At 38.1% G+C, this 24,309-nt stretch overlaps 1 protein-coding gene and 1 non-coding gene across 2 annotated transcripts in view; one reads left to right on the top strand and one right to left on the bottom strand.

Annotated features, from left to right (window-relative positions):
• Positions 1 to 884: 884 nt before the first annotated feature.
• Positions 885 to 24,309, bottom strand: part of ZNF570 (zinc finger protein 570) — a 36,723-nt gene continuing 13,298 nt past the window's right edge. The window contains 5 exon segments of the mRNA XM_053447813.1: positions 885 to 904; positions 23,230 to 23,507; positions 23,509 to 23,576; positions 23,578 to 23,736; positions 23,738 to 23,925. Coding sequence (XP_053303788.1) covers positions 885 to 904; positions 23,230 to 23,507; positions 23,509 to 23,576; positions 23,578 to 23,736; positions 23,738 to 23,925 — 713 coding nt within the window.
• On the top strand, positions 21,193 to 21,299 carry LOC125090112 (U6 spliceosomal RNA). Its single transcript, XR_007124196.1, has one exon. It is a non-coding gene; the product is annotated as a U6 spliceosomal RNA (small nuclear RNA).

Raw genomic sequence — 24,309 nt, 5'->3', positions numbered from 1 at the left:
ACAAAAAGACTGCATCTTGACTTGAACATGGATGATTTAATCTTGGACTTATCACTTAACCTCTTGGAACATTTTCCCTCATTTATAAAGTGGGAATAATAATCTCAGCCACTTTTGCCTCTCAGGTAAAAGGGTTGGTAAACTATAAATGTTCACAAAACAGTGCGGTAAATTTAAAGCTATTTTTAAAAAAATTTTTTTAAAGATTTTATTTATTTATTTGACAGACAGAGATCACAAGTAGGCAGAGAGGCAGGCAGAGAGGGAAAGGGGGAAGAAGGCTCCCTGCAGAGCAGAGAGCCTGATGCGGGGCTCGATCCCAGGACCCTGGGTTAAGCCCCAGCAGGAGGCAGAGGCCTTAACCTACTGAGCCACCCAGGCACCCCTTAAAGCTATTTAAAAAGAAAAAAAAGAATGCCAACTTTGAATTTGGAAGAACTCTCATTCCAGCTCTTTTTTCTGCCAGTTACTAGTTCCTTAATCTTAGCTTTTGGTTTCCTCAAAGTAAAACGGTAATAATGATGCCTATCTCAACGAAACACTTAACACAATTTCTGGAATATAGTTGTTTCTAATGGATAGCTATTTTAAAGGGAGATGTAGCTATATTAAGTGTGTAGATGAAAATAAGAGGTCTAAGATTCAAATAGGATTTGAATCCCTGCCTTTCAATTTGACATGTAATCTTGAGCCAGTGATTTCACTTCTCTAAGCCTCAGGTATTGTTTTGTTTTGTTAAATTTTCAATTGTTTATTCTAATCCTCAGCTTTATCATGTGCAGATGAGGCTCGTTGAGAGTCCCAGAGGAGATTTTGGGTATGCCTATTTTAGTGTACTGGGAACACAGGAAAGGAACTGAAGGCTAAAGGAGGGACCTGGGACCTCAGGGGGGTTTAAGGGTACCTTGGGAGAGGGAACAGAGCTCAAGGAGAGAGTCTGCAAGAGCAAGAGAGGAACCAGAGCTTGAAGGGGGTGTTTGGAAGCCCAAGAGAAGATCTTGGGCATCAGAAATCAAGACTCCGGAGGGAGGTGACAAATTCTGAAGAAAAAGGTTTGGTAGCCCAGGAGATCAGAAGCTTGGAAGTATTGAGAAGAAACCGTGGAGCAGGAGACAGATCTCAGGGGAGAGGTCTGAGAACCAAAGGGAACAGATGGAGTTGACAATGTACAGAAGCTAATAAGTTCTGGGAACAGATCCCATACTCAACAAAGGCATAAGAGAGAAGAGCAGAAGCAGCAGACTTTTTAGTTAGAAGAGCCAGGGAGCCCTTGAAGGAGGAGCCAGAACTTAGGGGAGATGGCTGTAAGCTTAAGAGAGAAGCCAGAGTGCAAGCAGAAGGGTTTAGGAGAAAAGGGAAGATCCAAAACTTAGAGAAGCCTGCGAGCTTCCAGGGAAGGAGCTAGAACCCAAAGAAGCAGTCTGCAAGGTCAGAATAAGCTGAATAAGTCTAAAGATTTAAAACATACACCTATATGAGGTAATTCCCTCATGTAAAATAACACACACACACACACACACACACACACACACACACACACACACACACGCTGCCTCTGGTTCCTGCCAATATTTGGTCTTGGACCCCTTTTTCTGACACAGAACTCCTAAATCCCTTGGAATCTCCTGGGAGATAGAGTGTCTTTTGTTCGAATGTGGTGACTCTTGGTGGACTCCTAGAAAGAGGCTGGTCACTAGGGCCAAGCCATGTATAAAGGCTTGGAACTTTCAGCCACATCTCCCATCCTCTAAATAAAGGCTGGAGATTGAGTTAATGATCAATTATGCCTACATGATGAAGCCTCCATTTAAAAAATCCCAAAAGCATGGGGTGTGGGGAGCTTCCTGGTTGGTGAACACATTTGTGACAGAGGGTGGTGCACCCCAACTCCCATAGCAGAAGCGCCTGCATTTAGGACCCTCCCACACCTCACCCTACCTATTTCTTTATCTGGCTGTTCATCTGTATGCTTTAAAATATCTTTTGTAATAAACCAGCAACAGTAAGTAAACTGTTTTCTTTTGTTGTATGAGCTGTTGTAGCATATTATTAAAACTGAGGAGGGGATTGTGGGAGCCGCCTGCAAATTTTATCCAAGTCAGACAGTTCTGGGTAACCTGGTACCAACTATCTCTGATTAGGGTTTGAAGTGGAGTGCAGTCTTGTGGGACTGAACCCTTAACTGGTGAGATCTGTGCCCACTCTAGTGTCATAATTGAATCAAATTACAGGACACTAAGTTCACATTGGAGAATTAGTCTGTGTGGGGGGAAAATCCCACATATCTGATGTCAAACCTGTTGTGTGAGTAAAGGCAAACACAATGAGCTTTTCCTAGACACCCCCCCCCCATCAACTATATCCTCAAATAGCCTATTTCTAGAAGAGGGAAAAACAAGATGAAAGGTATTAAATCATGTTTAGTTTGAGGAAAACTGTTAATAATTAGTTTACTATAAGGTCTGCTACAGCAGGAAGATGAAGAAATTTGTTTTTCTTTAACACTAGGGAGTTTTGCCGAGCTTTTTTACAATCCCAGAAACAAGAGAACTATAAAGAAGAAACGGAGCTTGACTTATTTACATCAACAGATACAATTTTAAAAAATTATTTTTAAATGTGATAAATGATACGTACAAAATTTGTTATTTTGGTCACTTTTAAGTATACAGTTTAGCACATTAAGTATATTGACATTGTTGTGCAACCATCACCAGCATCTGTCCAGAGAACATTTTTCCTCTTGTAAAACTAAAATTCTGTTCCCATTATATAATAACTCCCCATTTTCTCTACCCCCAACTCCTGGCACCTACCATTCTACTTTCTGTCTTTATGAATCTAAGTACCTCATATGAGTGGAAACTTAAAGTATTTGTCCTTTCTTGGCTTATTTCACTTAGCATAATGTCTATGTCTTCAGCATTCCACTATGTTGTAGCATGTGTCAGAATGTACTTCCTTTTTAAGATGCAATAATATTCCACTTTATGTATATACCACATTTTGTCTATCCATTTATCTCTTGACGGGCACTGAGGTTGCTTCCACCTTTTGGCTATTGGGAGTAATGTTGCTATGAACATGGGTATATAAATTTCTCTACAAAATTTTTTTTCTGTACAAAATCTTAACATTTTTGGTGTGTATGTTCAGAAGTGGAATTGCTGCTCATATGGTACCTTTTTTTTTTTAAGGAATTGTCAGTTGGTACAATTTTAATAATACCATTTGGGTTCATTCTACTAATCATTTTCTGACTTTATACAGTAATCTAAATGTATTTCACAAACTTTGAAATAAAGTAGAAGGCTCCTTATGTGTATTTTAAGTTTTTATTGTCTCATTGAGGTGTAATTAACATGCAATAAAAGGTAAAGATATTAAACTTCCAGTTCACCAGGTTTTGACAATTGTATACACCCCCGTAACAACCACCCAGACCAAGGTAAAGCATTTCCATATGGCCCTTTCCAATTCTTTTGTGTCCATTTCCAGTTTTTCTCCAACTCCCCCCTGCCTTTAGTTTTTCCTGTTCTTGTACTTCATATAAATGCAATCATGAAGTATGTAGATTCCTGTTTGGGGCTTATTTTGCTCAACATGTTTTTTGAGATCCTTCTGTATTTTGTATATCAATAGTTTGTTCTTTAGTTATTGTATGAACATACCAGATTTGTATATTCTCATGTTGATGGATATTTGAATTATCTCCAGGTAGAGGTATTATGAATGAGGCTGTTATGAACATTCTTGGACTGTGGATATGTTTTCATTTCTCTTGGTATATATATACTTCAGGATGGAATTTAGGTTGTTTTTTTTTTAATTTTATTTTTTATAAACATATATTTTTATCCCCAGGGGTACAGGTCTATGAATCGCCAGGTTCACACACTTCACAGCACTCACCATAGCACACACTCTCCCCAATGTCCATAACCCCACTCCCCCTCTCCCAAACCCCCTCCCCCCATCAACCCTCAGTTGGTTTTGTTTTTTAAAGATTTTAGTCATTTGAGAGAAAGAGTGAGAGAGAGAGAGCACGAGAAGGGGCGGGATCAGAGGGAGAAGCAAACTCCCACTGAGCAGGGAACCCAACATGGGGCTCAATCCGGGACTCTAGGATCATGACCTGAGTTGAAGGCAGCCACTTAACTGAGCCACAGAAGAACCCCAAGGAATCTAGGTTTTTAAGAATATTTTCCCAAAGGGCACCTGGGTGGTTCAGTCGATTAAGCATCAGACTCTTGATTTCAGCTCAAGTCATGATCTCAGGATCTTGGGATTGAGCTCTGAGTCAGATTCTGCACTCAGCATGGAGTCTGCTTCTCTCCTCCTCCCTCTGCTCCTCCCCTCACTCTTTCTCTCAAATAAACAAATCTTTTTTTTAAAGGAATATTTTCCCAAAGAGATTGTATCACATTATATTCTCACAAGCCATATATGAGCATTCAGGTTGTGCCATATATTTGTCAACATTTCACATTGTGTATTTCTAGTGGACATAGATAATTTTAGTGGGCGTAGGTATTTCATTTGGATTTAATGCTGATAAATTGTGTTGACCCCTTTTTCTAGTGCTTATTGGCCATTTATGTATCATTTGTGAAGTGTCCAAGTCATTTGTCCCATACTCCCTTTATTTTATTTTTTTAAGATTTATTTATTTGAGAATAAGAGAAATAAGAGAAAGAGAGAATAAGAGAAAGAGAGAGAGCGCGCTCTTGCACGAGAGGGGGAGGGCAGAGGGAGAAGCAGACCCCTTGCTGAGCAGGGAGCCTGAGGCGGAGCTCAATCCTAGAACTCCAGGATCATGACCTGAGCTGAAGGCAGTCGCTCAGCCAACTCAGCCACCCAGGTGCCTCCCACCACTCCCTTTAACTGGGTTGTCTTTTTGATTTACAGATGTTCTTGTCTATTACCAGTGTTTTTTGATGAGCAGATATTTTATATTTTGATGAAGTTCAACATACCATTTCTTTCCCCCTTTTTAAAAGATTTTATTAATGTGTGTGTGTGTGTGTGAGAGAGAGAGAGAGAGAGACTGCACAAGTAGGGTGAAGGGCAGAGGGAGAAGGAGACTCCCCAGTGATCAGGAAGCCGGATGTGGGACTCAATCCTGTGACTCCAAGGAGCTGAGCTGAAGGCAGACACTTGGCCAGCAGAGCCACCCAGGCGCCCTCATTTCTTGTTTTATGTCTACTGCATATGGTTAGTGTGTCCTGTTCAAGAAAACTTTCCTTTCTCCAGCCAAAGTGATAAAGATATCTATGTTTTCTTCCAGACACCTTATGGTTCTGGGTTTAACATTTAGGTCTATGATCCATCTCAAATTAATTATTGTGTATAGTGGAAGTAGACACCAAGGTTCAATCTTTTTCCCACAGAAATAGCTAAACTGTTTCAAATAACATTTGCTAAAACTTTCCTCTCATTTAATTGTACTGGTTCTTTCCAAAATTGACAATAATTATTTCAGGACTCTGTATTCTGGTTCCATCAATATATTAGTCTGTCCTTACATCAGTGGCACAATACCTTGACTACTGCAGGGTAATGTCCTCCAATTTTGCTTTTCTTTTAAATAATATTTTGTCTCTCCTAGATCCTTTGCATTTCCATATAAATGTTCAAAACAACTAGTAATTTCTTCAAGGAAGGCTTCTGGAAGTTTTGGCAGGGGCTGCATTAATTTTAGAGATTTAGAAATAATGGACATTTTAAGAATTTTGAACCTACCAATGAACATGTCATCTTTCCACTTGTTTAGGTCTCCCTTAACTTATCTTAAGAATAGTCAATTAGGCAGATTCAATCCTAAGAAATTGATGGTTTTGATGTCATGGTAAATTATATTGTTCCATTTTCCAATCATTTGTTGGTAGAATATAGAAATTCAACAGAATTTTGTATATCAACCTTAAATACTGTGAAGTTATAAACTCATTATTCTAAAAATATTCCATAAAGGGGCACCTGGGTGGCTCAGTGGGTTAAAACCTCTGCCTTTGGCTTGGATCATGATCCCAGGGTCCTAGGATCGAGCCCCACATTGGGCTCTCTGCTCAGCAAGGAGCCTGCCTCCCCCCTCTTTCTCTGCCTGCCTCTCTCTGCCTACTTGTGATCTCTGTCTGTCAAATAAATAAATAAATAAAATCTTTAAAAAAATATTCCATAGAGTTCTCTTCAAATGCAAACATGTTATTTGCAAATAAAAGTTTTATATACATAAGCAGAGGCACCTGCTGTCAAGGCAAAGAGACCAATTTGGAGATTTGTCTTATACCCTCGTCATACTGGTTTTCTGTTGTTGTTTACTTAGCTACTCAGCTTTTTAAGACTTAAATTCTTCAATTTGTAATTACTTTAAAAACATTTTACTTCATCTTTTCTCATATTTATTCTATTAGTGTCACACTGACTAGGACTTTCAATACAATGCTGAATACAAACAGTGAGAACAGGTATCCTTACCTTATTCCCAACCTTAGGGACACCTGTTCCAAAGTTCACCATTGAATATGATGTTAGCTATATGTTTTTCCCACATTTTTTTTTATCAAGCTGAGGAAATTCCTTTCTATTTTTAGTGTGCTGACAACTTCTATTATGAGCATGTTGAATTTTTCTTGGTAAACTTTAATAGAAAAGTTGTGAAAATAGCACAGATTGTTCCCATAAATCCCACAACAGGTTTCCCCTATTGTTATCTTACATTATTATGGTACACTGTTCACAATTAATGAACCCAACGCTAATACACTATAAAGTATTAATCTGATAACTTTATTCAGATTTAGTTTTTATCTAATATCCCTTTTTCTGTTCCAGGATCCCATCTAGGACACTATGTGACATTTAGTTGTCATATTCCCCTAGGTTACTCTGGCATGACAGTTTACCAACCTTTCCTTGCTTCTGATGACATTGGAAGTTTTTAAGGAATACTAGTTGGGAATTTTGCAGAATGTCCCTCAAATGAGACTGATCTTTTTCTCATAATTATGGGTTAATGGGGTTTTGGGTGGAAAACAAGCAAAGCACCATTTTCATCAAATCATGTCAAGTATACTACTACCAGGATAAATTTTCACTGATGAAGTTAACTTGATCACCTAGCTAGGGTAGTGTATATCAGATTTCTCCATTATAAAGTTACTCTTTTTTCCCCTTTCCAGACTGTGTTCTTTGGAATGAAGTCATTATGCACAGCCCACATGCAAGGATTGGAGAGTTATAATGCACCTCCTTGGTGGTGGAGTATCTATATACATTATTTCGAATTCTACCGGATGGGATATTTGCTTATTCACCCCCACTTATTTATTTACTAAATCATTTATTTACATCATGTATTTCTGGATATTTATAAATTGGATTATAATCCAACATGATATTATGTATTTTGTTGCTTCAATTGTTCAGTGCTAGCGACTGGGAGCTTTTTCATTTGGGTTGTGTATCCTTTTGTCTCACTCCCATCATTGTGGGCTTTTTAAAAACTGAGATGTAGGGGACCCTGGGTGATTCAGTCGGTTGGGCTTCCAACTCTTGGTTTCAGCTCAGGTCATGATCTCATAGGTCCTGAGATTAAGCCCCACACTGGGGTCCATGTTCAGCAGGGAACCTACTTGAAGATTCTCTCCCTCTCCCCTCCCCATATCTGTGCATGTACTCTTAAATAAAATTTGAGGTGTAATTGACATATACTATTGTATTGGTTTTATGTATACACACAATGATTTATCTATATAATATTGTGAAATCATTACCAAATCAGTGTAACTAATATCCATCACCACACATAATTACAAAATTTCTTCCAGTGATGAGAACTTTAAAGATTTATTCTCTTAGCAACTTTCAAATATACAACACAATACTGTCAACTATAGCTATCATGCTGCACATTATTTCCCACAACTTACTTATAACTGGAAGTTTGTGCCTTTTGACTACCTTCATCCATTTCATCCACTCCTGACTTCTTGCCTTTGACATCCACCAATTTATTCTCTCTATCTATAAGTATTTTTTATTCCACATATAAGTAAAAACACACAGTATGTCTTTCTCTGACTTATTTAGCATAGTGCCCTCAAAGTCTATCCATGTTGTTGCACAGGGCAGTATTTCCTTCTTTGTGACTGAATAATATTCCTCTGTGTGTGTCTGTGTGTGTGTAACATTTTCTTTATCCATTCATCTGTGGATGGACATCTAGGTTGTTTCCATGTCTACTACTACTACTACTACAATAATACTGCAGTGACTATGGTAGTGCAGTTACCTTTTCAAGATAGCGACTTTGTTTTCTTTGGTTAAATACCCAAAATGGAACTGCTGGATCATATGGTAGTTTTTAATTTTTTGAGGAACATCTTTACTGTTTTCCCCATGGGCTTCACCAATTTACATTTCCAACAACAGTGTACAAACAATCCACACTCATAGTTATTTCCCCAACATATATTATTTCTTGTCTTCATAATAGCCATACTAACAGGTGTGAAATCTCATTATAGTTTTGAATTGCATTACCCTGATGATTTATGATGTTGAGCACCTTTCCATGCACTTATTGGCCAATTATATATCTTCCTTAGAAAAATGTCTATTCAGTTCCTCTGTCCATTTTTTAAATTGAATTTTTCCTATTGAGTTGTGAGTTCTTTGCATAACTTGGATATTAAACCCTTACAGATATATAATTTGCAAATGTTTTCTCCCATTCTGTAGGTTGCCTTTTCATTTTGTTGGTTTCCTTTGCTGTGCAGATTTTTTTGTTTGATAATCCCACTTGTTTAGTTCTGCTTTTGTTGTCTTTGCTTGTCAAATCCAGAAAATCGCAAAGACTAATGTCAGGAAGCATATCTCCTGTTATCTTCTAGGATTTTTATGGTTTCAAGTCTTATGTCAAGTCTTTAAGCCATTTTGAGTTGATTCTTGTGTAGAGTATAAAATCAGTTTCATTCTTTAGCATTTGGCTGTGCAGCTTCCCCAGCATCATTTATTAAAGAAACCATCTTTTCCCCATTATACATTCTTGGCTCCTCTGTCATAAATTAATTGAAGATATAGCATGGGATTATTTCTGGGCTCCATTCCATTCATCTATGTGTCTATTTTAATACCAATACCATACTGTTTTGATGGCTATATCTTTGTAATACAATGAAATCAGAAGTGTGATGCCTCCAACTTTGTTCTTCTTTCTCAAGATTGCTTTGGCTATTCAGTCTCTTGTGATTCAATACACATTTTAGGATTCTTTGTTCTATTTCTTTGAGAAATGCTATTAAAAATTTTAAAAGGATTGCACTGAATCTATAGATTACCTTAGGTAGTACGGACATTTAAACAATATTAATTCTTCCAACAAATGAGCACAGAATATCTTTCATTTGTGTCTTCAATTCTTTTATCACTGTTTTATACTTTACAACATACAGGTCTTTCAGCTCCTTGGTTAAATTTATTCTTAGGTATTTTCTTTTTCATGAAATTGCAAATAGGATTGTTTTCTTAATTCCTTTCAGTTCATTATTCATGTATACAAACACAACTGATTTTTCGTACATTGACTTTGTAACCTCCAACTTTACTAATTTCATTTATTAGTTCTAACACATTTTTTGTGGAGTCTTTAGGGTTTACTATACATGTCATTTCAAGTAGAGACAGTTTTACTTCCTCCTTCCCAATTTGATGACTTTTCTTTTTCTTGCTTAATGATTCTAGCTAGGACTTCCAGTACTATGTTGAATTAAGTGGTGAGTGTGGGCACCTTTGTCTTATTTCTGATCTTAGAAAAAAAGCTTTCAGCTTTCACTATTTGGCACAATGTTAACTGTGGGTTTGTCATATATGACTTTCATTAAGTTGAGATATATTCCCTATATACCTACTTTGTTCAGGATTTTTATCATGAATGAATATTGACCTTTGTCAAATGCTTTTTCTGAATCTACTGAGATGATCATATGATTTTTTATTCTTCATTTTGTTAGTGTGGTGTATTACATTGATTTGTAGATGGTGAAGCATCCTTCCAATCTGGAATAAATCCCACTTGATCACTGGGTATGATCCCTTCAATGTATTGTTGAATTTGATTTGCTAGTATTGTGTTGAGGATTTTTGCATCCATGTTCATTAGGGATATTTGCCTATAATTTTCTTTTCTTGTGGTATCCTTGTCTGGTTTTGGTATCGGGTAACACTGGCCTTGTAAAATAAGCTTGGAAGTATTCCCTCCTATGTTTTGGAAGAGTTTGAGAAGGTGTTAAGTCTTTAAATGTTTGGAAATAATTTTTTTATTATTGCATAATCTGAGGATTCATATGTTTCTTCAGTACTAGGAAATTCTCAAATGTTAACATTCTTCTTATCTCCTCTCCCTCGACTCTATTGATTCTCTGGAACTCTGATTAAAAATAGGTTGGCATTTCTCATTTAGTGGTACTGCCTCTTGGCCTATCCTAGTTTCTATCTCTATACATCTAAATTATCTTCTCTTTAATTTCCTCTAATTGTTAAATTACTCACCACACCCCACCCCACCCAGGTATATCAAATCAGTTAACTGCTTTAAGGTCTGTCGTTTTTCAAACCTGTCTAGTGTGTGGGGTTTTTTTTTTTCAAGATTTTATTTTATTTATCTGAGAAAGAGTGCACAAGCAGGGGGAGGGACAGAGGGAAAGGGAGAAGCAGACTCCCTGCTGATCAGGAAGCCCAATGCGGGGTTCAATCTCAGGAATCCTGAGATCATGACCTAAGCCAAAGTCAGACACTCAACTGACTGAGCTACCCAGGTGACCCACCGTCTAGTGTTTTTAATAGTATTTGCTTTCCCCGTGTTTTTTTTTTAAACTATATATTTTGATTATCATCTTAACAATAGTTACCGTATACTCTCCAAGCAGTAGTTCTGTATCCTGAAAGGAGTAAGCATGACTTGGAAGTACTGGGAAATGAATTGATAACAAAGCTGTAGAAAATGTGTGGATTTTGGCCCCCTGAGACCCAAGAGGGAGTGCCACTAACATTATATGCAGAGAGGTAAGAGCAAAAATTATACTTGGAGGGGCGCCTGGGTGGCTCAGTGGGTTAAGCTGCTGCCTTCGGCTCAGGTCATGATCTCAGGGTCCTGGGATCGAGTCCCGCATCGGGCTCTCTGCTCAGCAGGGAGCCTGCTTCCCTCTCTCTCTCTCTCTCTCTCTCTCTCTCTCTCTGCCTGCCTCTCTGTCTACTTGTGATCTCTGTCAAATAAGTAAATAAAATCTTTTAAAAAAAATTATACTTGGAATACCAAGTAAGTAAATTCAGTCTCTTGCTCAGATAGACTAAGCTGTACTCAAGAAATTCCTGGTCTTGATGTGGATCCCCAGAATCTTTCCTTGTAAGGGAAGCTGTGGGTCTCCTCTGTTAAAATTTTGAGGGAGAATGAGTATGGCATATGTATGAAGGAGAGAACATGGCTAATTTCTGTCTCTACTTCAGAGACTGGAATCCCTGGTGTTGAAGGAAGTAGTGGCTGTGATCCAGACTTGCTTAACATATTTGGACTATAGACAGATTTTTTTTCAAATAAGTCAGTTTGGGAGATAGAAGTCAGGATTATTCTCTCATGAAGCTAAAAAATGTATAGTTTTCCACAGTATGAATTGCCAAGGTTTCTGAAGAGACTGAGATTTTACCCTATGTGATGGCTATTGAGCTGGCCTATTATGGTTTCATGAAAGCTGGCAGAAGACACGAGATTTCTGGTTGAAAATAGGACTTTACTCATGGCACACCAAGAAACTTGAGCTTCTTGTATCAGTTCTCCATGTCCCCAAAGTCCCAGAGGCATGAAGCAGGTGGGCCTAGACAGATGCCTACCCACAAGGTGGTGGGTTATGTTACAGGTGAGGAACACTGAACTTGAGGAGCATGCTACTTTCTAATAGCCTATGAGCAAATCTCTTTGTCTAGAGTGAGATATTTTCTTATGCCTCAAATTTGCTTGCTGCAAGCACAATCCTGAGAATGTCCTGATAAAATGTAGTTAGAGATCTGTGGTTTTGGTATACCCAGTGTATTAGTTTGCTGGCACCCCCATAACAAAATATCACTGACCAGGTGGCTTAAACAATAGAAATTAATTTTCTCACAGTTCTGAAAACTATTAGTCTGAGATCAAGGTGCCAGAGTTGATTTCCTCTGATGACATACTCTCTCTGGCTTGCAAATTACTTCCTTCTTGCTGTGTCTTCACATGATCATGTCTTTGGGTATCCAAGTATCTTGTTATAAAACATCAGAGAGATTGGGTTAGAGCTCACCCTAAGGGTCCTTATTTTAACTTAATCACCTTTTTTTTTTTTTAAAGAATTCATTTATTTGAGAGACACTGAGAGAGAGAGGCAGAGGGAGAGGGAGAAGCAGCCTCCCTGATGAGCAGGGAGCCCGATTTGGGGCTCAATCTCATACCCTGGGATCATGACCTGAGCCAAAGGCAGACATTTAACAAGCTGAGCCACCGGGGCACCCCTTAATCACCTCTTCAAAGGCCTTATCTCCAAATACAGTCATATTCTAAGGTAGTGGGGGTTAGGGCATTGTGATTTTTAAAATTTCATTGACAGAGAGGGAGCACAATTCAGCTCAAAATACTCAGCAATATGGAGTTGTTCACAATCCAAGACAGATTTTCACCCGACACGCACATATATGAGAGCAGTGCAGTGAATTTTCCTAAGCTAAACAATCTTTTGTAACCAGGACCCAGATTAACCTCATTACCAGCACGTTCAAGGTTCCCTTTCATGATTTCCTCCAGTCACTACCTTTGAATGAAACCTGTCCTAATTTATTAGAGTATAAATTAGTTTCCCAATCTGTACTGTTAGAAAACATAATTGAAATTATATATGACATAGTCCTTGGTATCTGGTTTCTTTTTCTCAACAACATTCTTCTTTGGGAGATTCATATACATTGCTGACTATAGTTTTAGAGGATTCATTGTCATTGCTGTATATTATTCTATTGTGTAAATATACCAAAATTTATCCATTCTACTGTTAATGAACATTCAGGTAGTTTCCAACTTTAGACTCTACTACGATGAATATCCTAGTATATCATTTTTGATAAATATATGCATGCTTTCATGGACTTCTGCAACTTATGTCTGCCCACCTCAGAGATCTGCATAAAAAAGGAACCTTAAGGAATGATCAGCTATGATGATTTTGAAAGTTATATATCAGGCAAATTACTGATTATACTTTTGCAAATCTGCTATACTGATATTTTTCAAGGACTGGTGTTACGAATGGAATGTTCGTGTCCCCAGCCCCAAATTCATATATTTAAGCCCTGATCCCAATGTGATGATATTTGGAGATGGGGCCTTTGAGAGGTAATAAGAATTAGGTGGGGGTCATGAAGGTGGGGTCCTCATAATGAGACTAGTACCCTCATAAGAGACACCAGAAACCTTGCTCTCTCTGCCATGTCAGAACATAGCAAGAAAGTGGCCATCTGCAACCTAGGGAGAGAGTACTTACCAGAAACCAAATTCACTGGCACCTGATCATGGACTTCTAGCATCCAATACTGAGAAAACGAATTTCTGTTGTTTCAAGCCAGTCCATGGTATTTTGTTATAGTAGCTCAAGCAGACTAACATAATTAGGAACATTTATTTTCTTTCATGAGACTTCCTATTTTGCCTTGTTCCACAAAGTAACTAGTGGCTCCAACCAGACAGTAGTGCATTTCCCTATCACATAAAAGACTTGAGAAACTATACGAATATGGCAAATATGTGATATCTCAATGATATCACATATATATGTAAGCAACAGCATAGAGAGAAAAAGAAGAAAAGGAGTAAAGGGTCTGAGCAAAATGATTCCAATAAAGTTACCCAGAAACTGCTAGAAAATTCCAGTGCCAGCCTGCTGATTATAATTTGTTCTATGGCTACACCCAGCAGCAATAAATGAAGTCCCTAATCTGAATGGTCATTACACCAGTTAGCAACTGGAATATTAGCTTAAAAGAGGAATATAATGAATTCTGCACAGGTTATAAATAAGACTGCTTACTATGGGAGCCAAAGATTTTTAAGTTCAGCTAAATGCAGTTAAGTACAGTGGGACTGGGGCGCCTGGGTGGCTCAGTGGGTTAAGCCGCTGCCTTCGGCTCAGGTCATGATCTCAGGGTCCTGGGATCGAGTCCCACATCGGGCTCTCTGCTCAGCAAGAAGCCTGCTTCCCTCTCTCTCTCTCTCTGCCTGCCTCTCCATCTACTTGTGATCTCTCTCTGTCAAATAAATAAATAAAATCTTAAAAAAAAAAAAAGTACAGTGGGACTCACTGATTTCCTGGAGACCATTACTGGTAGAAAGATTTATTGAATTCAGCCAAGATCCTGGAACTGAAGACATACAGGTTCACTTCCAGAGCGTCTGAAAAAAACAGTCATCTTCTTCTATTACCCTCCCCAATTTCACATCTCATCACACAAAATCCAAACTCTGGTTTGTTTTTGTTTTTTTTTTTTTTTAGTTCAATATTTTGTGTATTATCAAACACTTGTTTGGCAAGTTCGCAGGGCTTGAGTAAGGGCTCAATAAGTCTATCAGCATATGCATTGTCCACTCTATCATGGCTAGAAAAAGCGTTTCGGGTTCACTCTTAGCTTTCTGACCCTCCAACATTTCCTGTGCCTGCATTGTGAGGGTCTTCAGTTGCCCCCAAGTTGGGATCATTGGTGGTTGTTTTCGCACACGAGGTGGCCGTCGTGTTGGAGCAGGCATCAGGGGTATAATCCTCAGCCTCTGGAGCGGTGAGATGAGCCTTTGGGATGGATCCAGAAATTCCTCTGGAGTGTGATCCATTGCAGGTATGCATGAAGCACTCAGGAAGCCAGATGGGCCCATCAGTGTTCCTGAGACACAGGTGGGGAAATCTGGAGTGGGGGGTCTTAGGACCAGGGGGTGCTCTTTTTGCTCCTTGACTGTGAAGAGGGCCAAACTCTGGTTTTCTAATGTTGTTCTCTAGCATACAGAGAGAGGCTGGTTCCCTGTCTCAGGGCAAAATTGAAAGCAAACAGACAAAAGGACAGGTCTAAACATCCATTTTCAGAAAAATGTAATGCTTTCAAGTCAATGTAATGGGACTGTTACAGGTGAAGTTCCATTTAAGTACAAAATGGCAATATTTTATTCTTAAAGATTTTAAAGATTTTATTTATTTGAGAGGGAGGAAGAGAAAGAGAGAGAGAGCACACGCAAACAAGTAGTGTGGAGCAGAGGGAGAGGGAGAAGCAGACTCCCTACAAAGCAGGGACAACCATGTGGAGTCTGAACCCAGAACCCTAGGATTATAACCTGAGCCAAAGGCAAAAGCTTAACCAACTCAGCCACCCAGGCACCCCAACAATAATATTTTAATAATCAGGCATAAAATGATAACATTAAAATGAGATGGTTAGAGAAAAGTTAATATAAAAATGTACAAAACATTTATGATATAAACATGTATAATAAGTTACATGTATTATACTACTCACATCAGTAAGTTAGAGTGGTTTTAAATTTTTTTTTATTTTTATTTTTTTAAAGATTTATTTATTTGACAGAGAGAGCGAGCGATCCAAGTAGGCAGAGAGGGAGGGAGAAGCAGGCTCCCTGCTGAGCAGAGAGCCTGATGCGGGGCTCAATCCCAGGACCCTGAGATCATGACCTGAGCCGAAGGCAGCAGCTTAACCCACTGAGCCACTCAGGTGCCCGAAGCAAAACATTTTTAAAAGCAAGTTGGCATGTTTAATATACTACATTATAGTATATTATGGGAGGGAAGTCACATAAAACTTTAGTTAATAAGAACTGATTATGCCTTAAATATCCTACAAGTTAATCACTCAATCTTTACTATTAAAAGATACCCATGGGGCACCTGGGTGGCTCAGTGGGTTAAAGCCTCTGCCTTTGGCTCAGGTCATGATCTCGGGATCCTGGGATAGAGCCCCACATCGGGCTCTCTGCTCAGCAGAAAGCCTGCTTCCTCCTCTCTCTCTGCCTGCCTCTCTGCCTACTTATAATCTCTGTCTGTCAAATAAATAAATAAAATCTTTAAAAAAAAAAGATACCCAAATCTTAAGCTGGTATAAGTTCAAACTGGAATGTTATAATGTTATATGATGTTAAAAGTTATCTCCATGGTAATCACAGAGAAAATAGCTTTAGAATACAAACAAAAATAAGTGATAAGGGAATTAAAACACTTCATTGCAAAATATCAACTAAACACAAAAGATGACAATAATGCAGAAAATGAGGAACAAACAATAAGGCAAATAGAAAACAAATAGCAAAATGACACAAATAAGTCTTTTATCAGTTATTACTTTACATATAAATGGAGTAAACTCTACAATCAAAGACAGAGTTTGGCAAAATGGATAAAAAATTAATGAATTCTATATGCTGTTCTTGACAAGAGACTCACTTTAGACTTACTAGAAACACAAACAAGTTGAAAATGAAAGGCTGGGAAAAAAGTATTCCACGCGAACAGTAACAAAAGAAAGCAGTGATGCTAGAAATCAACTAGTCACGAAAATACAAATAGTTTCTGACTCTATTTATGGAGAACTGTCAAATCTTAGAGACAGAATGTAGAACGACAGCAGCCAAGGGTTAGGGGGAGGTGGGAATAAGAAGTTATTGTTTAACTATTATAGTTTCAGTTTTGCATGATGATGACTTCTGTAGACAGATGATGGTGATGACTGTACGATATGAATGTACTTAATACCACTGAACTGTACACTTAAAAACTTCTGTTGAGAGTAAACTTTATTGTCTTAACATAAATTTTATATTATGTGTACTTTACCATGATTTGAAAATGTGTTATTAGATTAAAAATGAAAAAAAAAAAAGAGTTCAGGATCACATTGACTCTGATCAGTCCCAATAATCTGACCAAGGAACAAGTATGTTATCACTTTTAGATACTGCTACCTTGTTTGTCAGGTAAAAATACTGAAACTGTAAACTATAAAACTTTTCCCAAGGGGAAAAAAGACCAAGGAAGAAAAACTGGGAAATATTAGAGTATGACCAAAATGCATAGGAATAGAGTAAAAAATAATCAAATCCATGGCAATATGTTTGGAAACAAATTACTGTATATTCACTGATAAGTTTTATGAATATTTCAATCTTTTGTGGACGTTGTCTCAACATTTACAGATCTGGGGTGATTTTAAAAAACATTAAATTTCTGATTTTCAGCAGATGTTCAGAGAACTGACATTTGCAACTGATCACTATAAAATTAAAGATACTTCATTTGTTAAATCTTTAAGATTTGGTTTATTAGCAATATAAGTAGAGCCATCATTTAGAGAAATACTGAATAATGCTTAATGAAATGCTGATAGATTAAAAGAGTAGAAATTAGTTCTAAATAAAGGCAAAGCCATTTCAGTGAATGTAAATAATCCATATAAATATTAAGAAAAGGAATTTTCATTTTGACTTTCAGCTAACTGATCATTCAGAAAAGTAAACAGTCTAATAAAATTCTGAATAGAAATAAGAATATTTGGTAGGTTACTAGCCCTTTGGATAAAGGGCTAGTATCCAAAATCTATAAAGAACTTATAAACTCAACACCCAAAGAACAAATAATCCAATCAAGAAATGGGCAGAAGACATGAACAGACATTTCTGCAAAGACAACATCCAGATGGCCAACAGACACATGAAAAAGTGCTCAATGTCACATGGCATCAGGGAAATACAAATCAAAACCACAATGAGATACCACCTCACGCCAGTCAGAATGGTTAAAATTAACAAGCCAGGAAACGACAGATGTTGGTGAGGATGTGGAGAAAAGGAAACCCTTCTACACTGTTGGTGGGAATGCAAGCTAGTACAGCCACTCTGGAAAACAGTATGGAGGCTCCTCAAAAAGTTGAAAATAGAGCTACCCTACGACCCAGAAATCACACTATTGAGTATTTACTCTAACGATACAAATGTAGTGATCTTAAGGGGCACATGCACCCAAATGTTTAGAGCAGAAATGTCCACAATAGCCAAACTATGGAAAGAACTTAAATGTCCATCAACAGATGAATGGATAAAGATGTGGTATATATACACAATGGAATACTATACAGCCATAAAAAGAACGGAATCTTGCCATTTGCAATGATGTGGATGGAACTAGAGAGTATTATGCTGAGGGAAATAAGTCAATCAGAGAAAGACAATTATCATATCTCTCTGATATAAGGAATTTGAGAGGCAGGGTGGGGATTGCGGGGGGTAGAAAAGGAAAAAATGAAACAAGATGGGATCAGGAGGGAGACAAACCTTAAGAGACTCTTAATCTCACAAAACAAACTGAGAGTTGCTGGGGATAGGGTGGCTGGGTTATGGACATTGGGGAGGGTATGTGTTATGGTGAGTGCTGTGAAATATGTAAGCCTGAGGATTCACAGACCTGTACCCCTGGCGCAAATAATACATTATATGTTAATTAAAAAATAAATTTAAAAAAAGAATATTTGGTAGGACCAAAAACTAACTATATCAAAATAAAAAACTATTTGTATGAGGGGTACATTTAACTTAGTAAAAAACAGCATAAATCTGTCGCGGCCGGTGCAACAAATCGACCAGGAACGTGAGGGTAAGAGGATGCTGAAAAGAAATTAAGAGACAAAGAGATGGGGACAGGAGGAGCACCAAGGAGGATGTCCAATAGTGCCAATTTTATTCAAGGCTGTGAGGCATTTTATAGCTAACAGAAACAATAATAAGAAAAGTGTCTATTTTTAGTTGATTACTAAAGAGTTTGCAACAAGCACAGAAAATCCTTCAAGCTTTCCCATTATCTATTTCCTAGACATCAATAGCAGACCTTCTAGCGCCAGATGTACTGACTTCAAGGCCACTCAAGACATAGTTTATGTGAGCACAGCTCAGTCTTACAGTGGTGTAGTCTATAGCCCGTGCAAGGACAGCAAGGACCAGCCAAGAATTTCTGACCCCGGCCAAATCGTCTCTGTCTGACTAGCGAACGTGTGGGATGTCACGTAGGCGAGCGCACAACACATAGCACAGACCCTTTCTCAGTGCTACTCGACTTTATCGACCTAAGCCTTTGGTTCGGCTATTCAGCCTTTAAAGGAGGCACAAGTCAGGGCCTGGTTTGGTTCTTGTCTCAAGCCTTAACCGTGGCCTCCCACATAAATCAACATAAGTCTGGAAAAAAAGCAGAGGATTTAGACACTATTTTTTTTTAAGGCATCTATAAGTCAGGAGAAAAAAAAATAAATGGGTAAAAGAACTAGAAAAATCACAGTAAGCAGCATGACTTGCCAATAAAAATATGTGGAAAATATTCAACTCACTGGTAATTAGAAAAACTAAAAACTGGGGCACATGGGTGGCTCAGATGATAAGCGTCAGCCTCCAGATTTTGGCTCAGGTCATGATCATGATGTCAGGGTGGTGGGACTGAGCCTGGCCTCAAGCTCTGTGCTCAGTGGGGATTCTGCTTAAGATTTTCTCCCTCACACATGAAAAAATTTTCATCATCACTAGCCATCAGGGAGATTCAAATTAAAACCACATTGAGATATCATCTTACACCACTTAGAATGGCCAAAATTACCAAGACAGGAAACAACATGTGTTGGAGAGGATGTGGAGAAAGGGGAACCCTCTTACACTGTTGGTGGGAATACAAGTTGGTGTAGCCTCTTTGGAGAACAGTGTGGAGATTCCTCAAGAAATTAAAAACAGAACTTCCCTATGACCCTGCAATTGCACTACTAGGTATTTACCCCAAAGATACAGATGTAGTGAAAAGAAGGGCCGTCTGTACCCCAATGTTTATAGCAGCAATGGCCACGGTTGCCAAACGGTGGAAAGAACCAAGATGCCCTTCAAAGGACGAATGGATAAGGAAGATGTGGTCCATATACACTATGGAGTATTATGCCTCCATCAGAAAGGATGAATACCCAACTTTTGTAGCAACATGGATGGGACTGGAAGAGATTATGCTGAGCGAAATAAGTCAAGCCGAGAGAATGAATTATCATATGGTTTCACTTATTTGTGGAGCATAACAAATAGCATGGAGGACATGGGGAGTTAGGAGAAGGGAGTTGGGGGAAATTGGAAGGCGAGGTGAACAATGAGAGAATATGGACTCTGAAAAACAATCTGAAGGGTTTGAAGAGGTGGGGGGTGGGAGGTTGGGGGAAGCAGGTGGTGGGTATTAGAGAGGGCACGGATTGCATGGAGCACTGGGTGCGGTGCAAAAAACAATGAATACTGTTATGCTGAAAATAAATAAATAAATATATATATATATATATATATATATATATATATTAAAAAAAAAAAAGAATGACTTGAATTGTAGATAACTGATTTCTTCAATGCTAAATGGAATCTCACCCCCCACTGCCACATTTTACCATTTTCTACATCAGGATGCTATTTTCAATTGATGACTACTTTCAGTTCCTTCCAGCCAGATAAACGTCTTTAGTCATTTAAAATAACTTACTCTGTATTTTCTGGCACTGTCAAGAAAGTGCCAGCATCAGGTCATACTAGTTTTGGTGAAATACCGTGCTCTTCCACAATTAGTATTCAATCCTGTAAAAGAATCAGTACCTTTCAAATAGTGATTACGGAAAATCACACCCAGTGTCAGTTAACCATCTATGATGTCACTGTGATTTTTCCTTCTAACAAACACATCTATGTCCATTTATTGCAGATGGGGAATCCAATATTCAGTCATTCATCATCTGACAGGTAATACCATTGTCCCACACAAGTTTAGGTTTGAGAATTAAATATAACACAAGACAATAACTTGAGTTCTATAGTAAAATATGTCATTGCAATAGGGCAGCATGGTGCTTCTCCAGATTACTATATATGCATGTTGAATATGGAGACATACCTTAACCCAATAGGTTAAGAACTCTAACTATTCAGTTCTGCCAGAGAAATATGAAAGCATCCACTTTCTTATGTATATAAACGAGTGTGTCAGTCCTCCAATAAAACTATGTTTTAAATCCTCATGACTTTCATATTCTATTAGATTTTGCCCAGAAAAAAAATCTTTAAAATTCAAAAAGGCAGTGCTCACTTCGGCAGCACATATACTAAAATTGGAACGATACAGAGAAGATTAGCATGGCCCCTGCGCAAGGATGACATGCAAATTCGTGAAGCGTTCCATATTTTTGGACTCTGAAAAACGATCTGAGAATTTTGAAGGGGTGGGGGTGGGAGGTTGGGGGCACCAGGTGGTGGGTATTGTAGAGGGCACGGATTGCATGGAGCACTGGGTGTGGTGCAAAAATAATGAATACTGTTATGCTGAAAAAAAAAAAATTAAAAGTTGTTATTAATAATACCAAAAAAAAAAAATTCAAAAAGGCATAAGTAATTACATAAGTAATAAAGCTTTTCTAAGTTCATTACAACCATATTAACTTGATCTCTTAATAGTTCACTAATAATAATACAAATAATAATATTAAAAATAGTATCTAAGGGCGCCTGGGTGGCTCAGTGGGTTAAGCCGCTGCCTTCAGCTCGGGTCATGATCTCAGGGTCCTGGGATCGAGTCCCGAGTCGGGCTCTCTGCTCGGCGGGGAGCCTGCTTCCCTCTCTCTCTCTGCCTGCCTCTCTGTCTACTTGTGATCTCTCTCTGTCAAATAAATAAATGAAATCTTAAAAAAAATAGTATCTAAAAATAGATCTAGTACTTATTAAACAGAGACTATGTTTAAGGAGGCTTTCCAAGTTTTCCAAGTTTTCTACATTCCAAAAACTGCACTATAATCCAAGTACTATTATGACCATTTAAAAATGACTCCCACAGGGATAAATATCTTGCCCAATGTCATACAGGCTGTGAAGAATCAAATGGAAATCACTATGGTTCTTGCATATTTGTTAGGTCAAAGGGGTTTTTTTGTGGTATAATTTCCCCAATTATAAGAATAATTGAACAGGGCTGGAAAGCTTTTATAAACAAAGCATAAAAAACAAGGGCATTTCCACATTCTCCGAATTTTTCTCCATTATGAATATTATGACAATCCATAAATAGAGAAATGCTAATAAAGGCTTCTCTATGTCATATAAAAATACATTATAAATTTCTTAATATGAGCAGTATTTGAATCATAATGAAATTCCAGTCTTTACATTTTGAGGAGTTCTCACCAGTGTAATTTTTTTAATGCCTTATAAGAACTGAACCATATCTAAAAGCATTCCCACATTTTTTTCATTCACTGTTTCTCAGTGTTATAAAACTGATGCATTATACATTCTCTACTGCACATATACACCTTTCCACAGTCCTCATATTCATCAGGCTTCTCTCCAGTGTGAATTCTCTCATGTACTTTAAGACCTGAACTAAGCCTAAAAGACTTCCCACATGTGTTACATTCAAAAGGTTTCTCACCACTGTGAATACTCTGGTGTCAAGTAAGTCATCCATACACACTAAAACCCTTCCCACATTCCTTACACTCCTAGGGTTTCTCACCAGTATGAAATCTATGATGTAAAATTAGTTGATGGCCACTACTAAGTCTTCCCACACTCTTTACGTGCGTGGGGTTTCTCACCAGTATGAATTCTATGATGCACTCTAAGGCTTTCAATACGAATAAAGGCCTTTCAACACGACTAAAGGCCTTTCAACATTCCTTCATTCATATGGTTTCTCACCTGTATGAATTTTTTCATGCCTAACAAGGTTGAGGTGTGACTAAAGGCCTTCCCACATTCTTTACATTTGTAGGGTTTCTCACCAGTATGAATTCTGTGATGCATTTTTAGGCTTCCACCATGGATAAAGGCCTTCCCACATTCTTTATATTTGTAGGGTTTCTCACCAGTATGAATTCTCTCATTTGAATAAGTGCTGAAAGATGACTGAAGGCGGGGCACCTGGGTGGCTCAGTGGGTTAAAGCCTCTGCCTTCGGCTCAGCATCCTGGGATCAAGCCCCGCATCAGGCTCTCTGCTCAGCAGGGAGCCTGCTTCCTCCTCTCTCTCTGCCTGCCCCTCTGCATACTTGTGATCTCTGTCAAATAAATAAATAAAATCTTTAAAAAAAAAAAAGATGACCGAAGGCCTTCCTACATTCATTACATTCGTAGGGTTTTATGCCAATATGCAATCTCTGATGTGGAATGAGTTGGTAACCATGACTAGATGTCATCCCACATTCCTTACATTCATAGGGCTTCTCCCCAGTATGAATTCTCTCATGTTATATAAAATTTGAGGCACGACTAAAGGCCTTCCCACATTCCTTACATTGGTAGGGTTTCTCCCCAGTATGAATTCTGTGATGTACTCTAAGACCTATACCACAGCTAAAGGTCATCCCACATTCATGGCATTCATAGGGTTTTTCACCAGTATGAACTGTCATGTTGCACAAGATGAGAGGCTTGACTAAAAGCCTTCCCACATTCCTCACATTCATGGGATTTTCTCATCAGTATGTGTTCTCTGATGAACTCTAAGGTCTATCCTATGACTAAACGTCGTTCCACATTCCTCACATGTATAAGGTTTTTAACCAGTATGCATTCTCTGATGTTGCAGAAGGTTGGATGCATGATTAGACTTTCCACATTGCTCACATTCATAGGGTTTTCTCACCAGTATGAAATCTCTGATGTACTGTAAGGTCTGTATGTCGACTAAAAGCCTTCCCACATTTGTCACATTCATAGGGTTTCTCTCCAGTATGAACTTTCTGATGTACAGTAAAAGACGAATGTTTTTTAAAAATGTGTACTTTGTCACAGCTGATTATTTCATATCTTGATTCCAAATCTAAGAGAAAGGAGAAAAACATTTTGTTTTCCTGGACAAAATAAGTGAACGTTTTATAGTAAATTTCTTTAAAAATTAAAAACATTTAAAAAAATTAAAAATATGACCCATCAGAGAGGAGTATTTTAGAGAACTCTAAAATCAACTATACAGTTTGCAATAGTTAGTGTCTCCATAACTCATTACCTGTTACTATAATAATTTAATGTACTCTCCCCAGTATCAGTTTCCATATAAAATATAAATATATTAAAAACAGCTTTTCATACTGGATCTTTTAATCTGCAATTAGAATTTCTCCCTAATGGGGTGCCTGGGTGGCTCAGTCATTAAGTGGCTGCCTTCGGCTCAGGTCATGATCCTGGAGTCCTGGGATGGAGCCCC

The sequence above is a fragment of the Lutra lutra genome, chromosome 17 (genome assembly GCF_902655055.1).
Source record: "Lutra lutra chromosome 17, mLutLut1.2, whole genome shotgun sequence".
In the NCBI taxonomy this organism is placed as follows: Eukaryota; Metazoa; Chordata; class Mammalia; order Carnivora; family Mustelidae; genus Lutra; species Lutra lutra.
The sequence above is the reverse complement of the archived record's forward strand: the minus strand, read 5'-3'. Positions and strand labels throughout refer to the sequence as shown.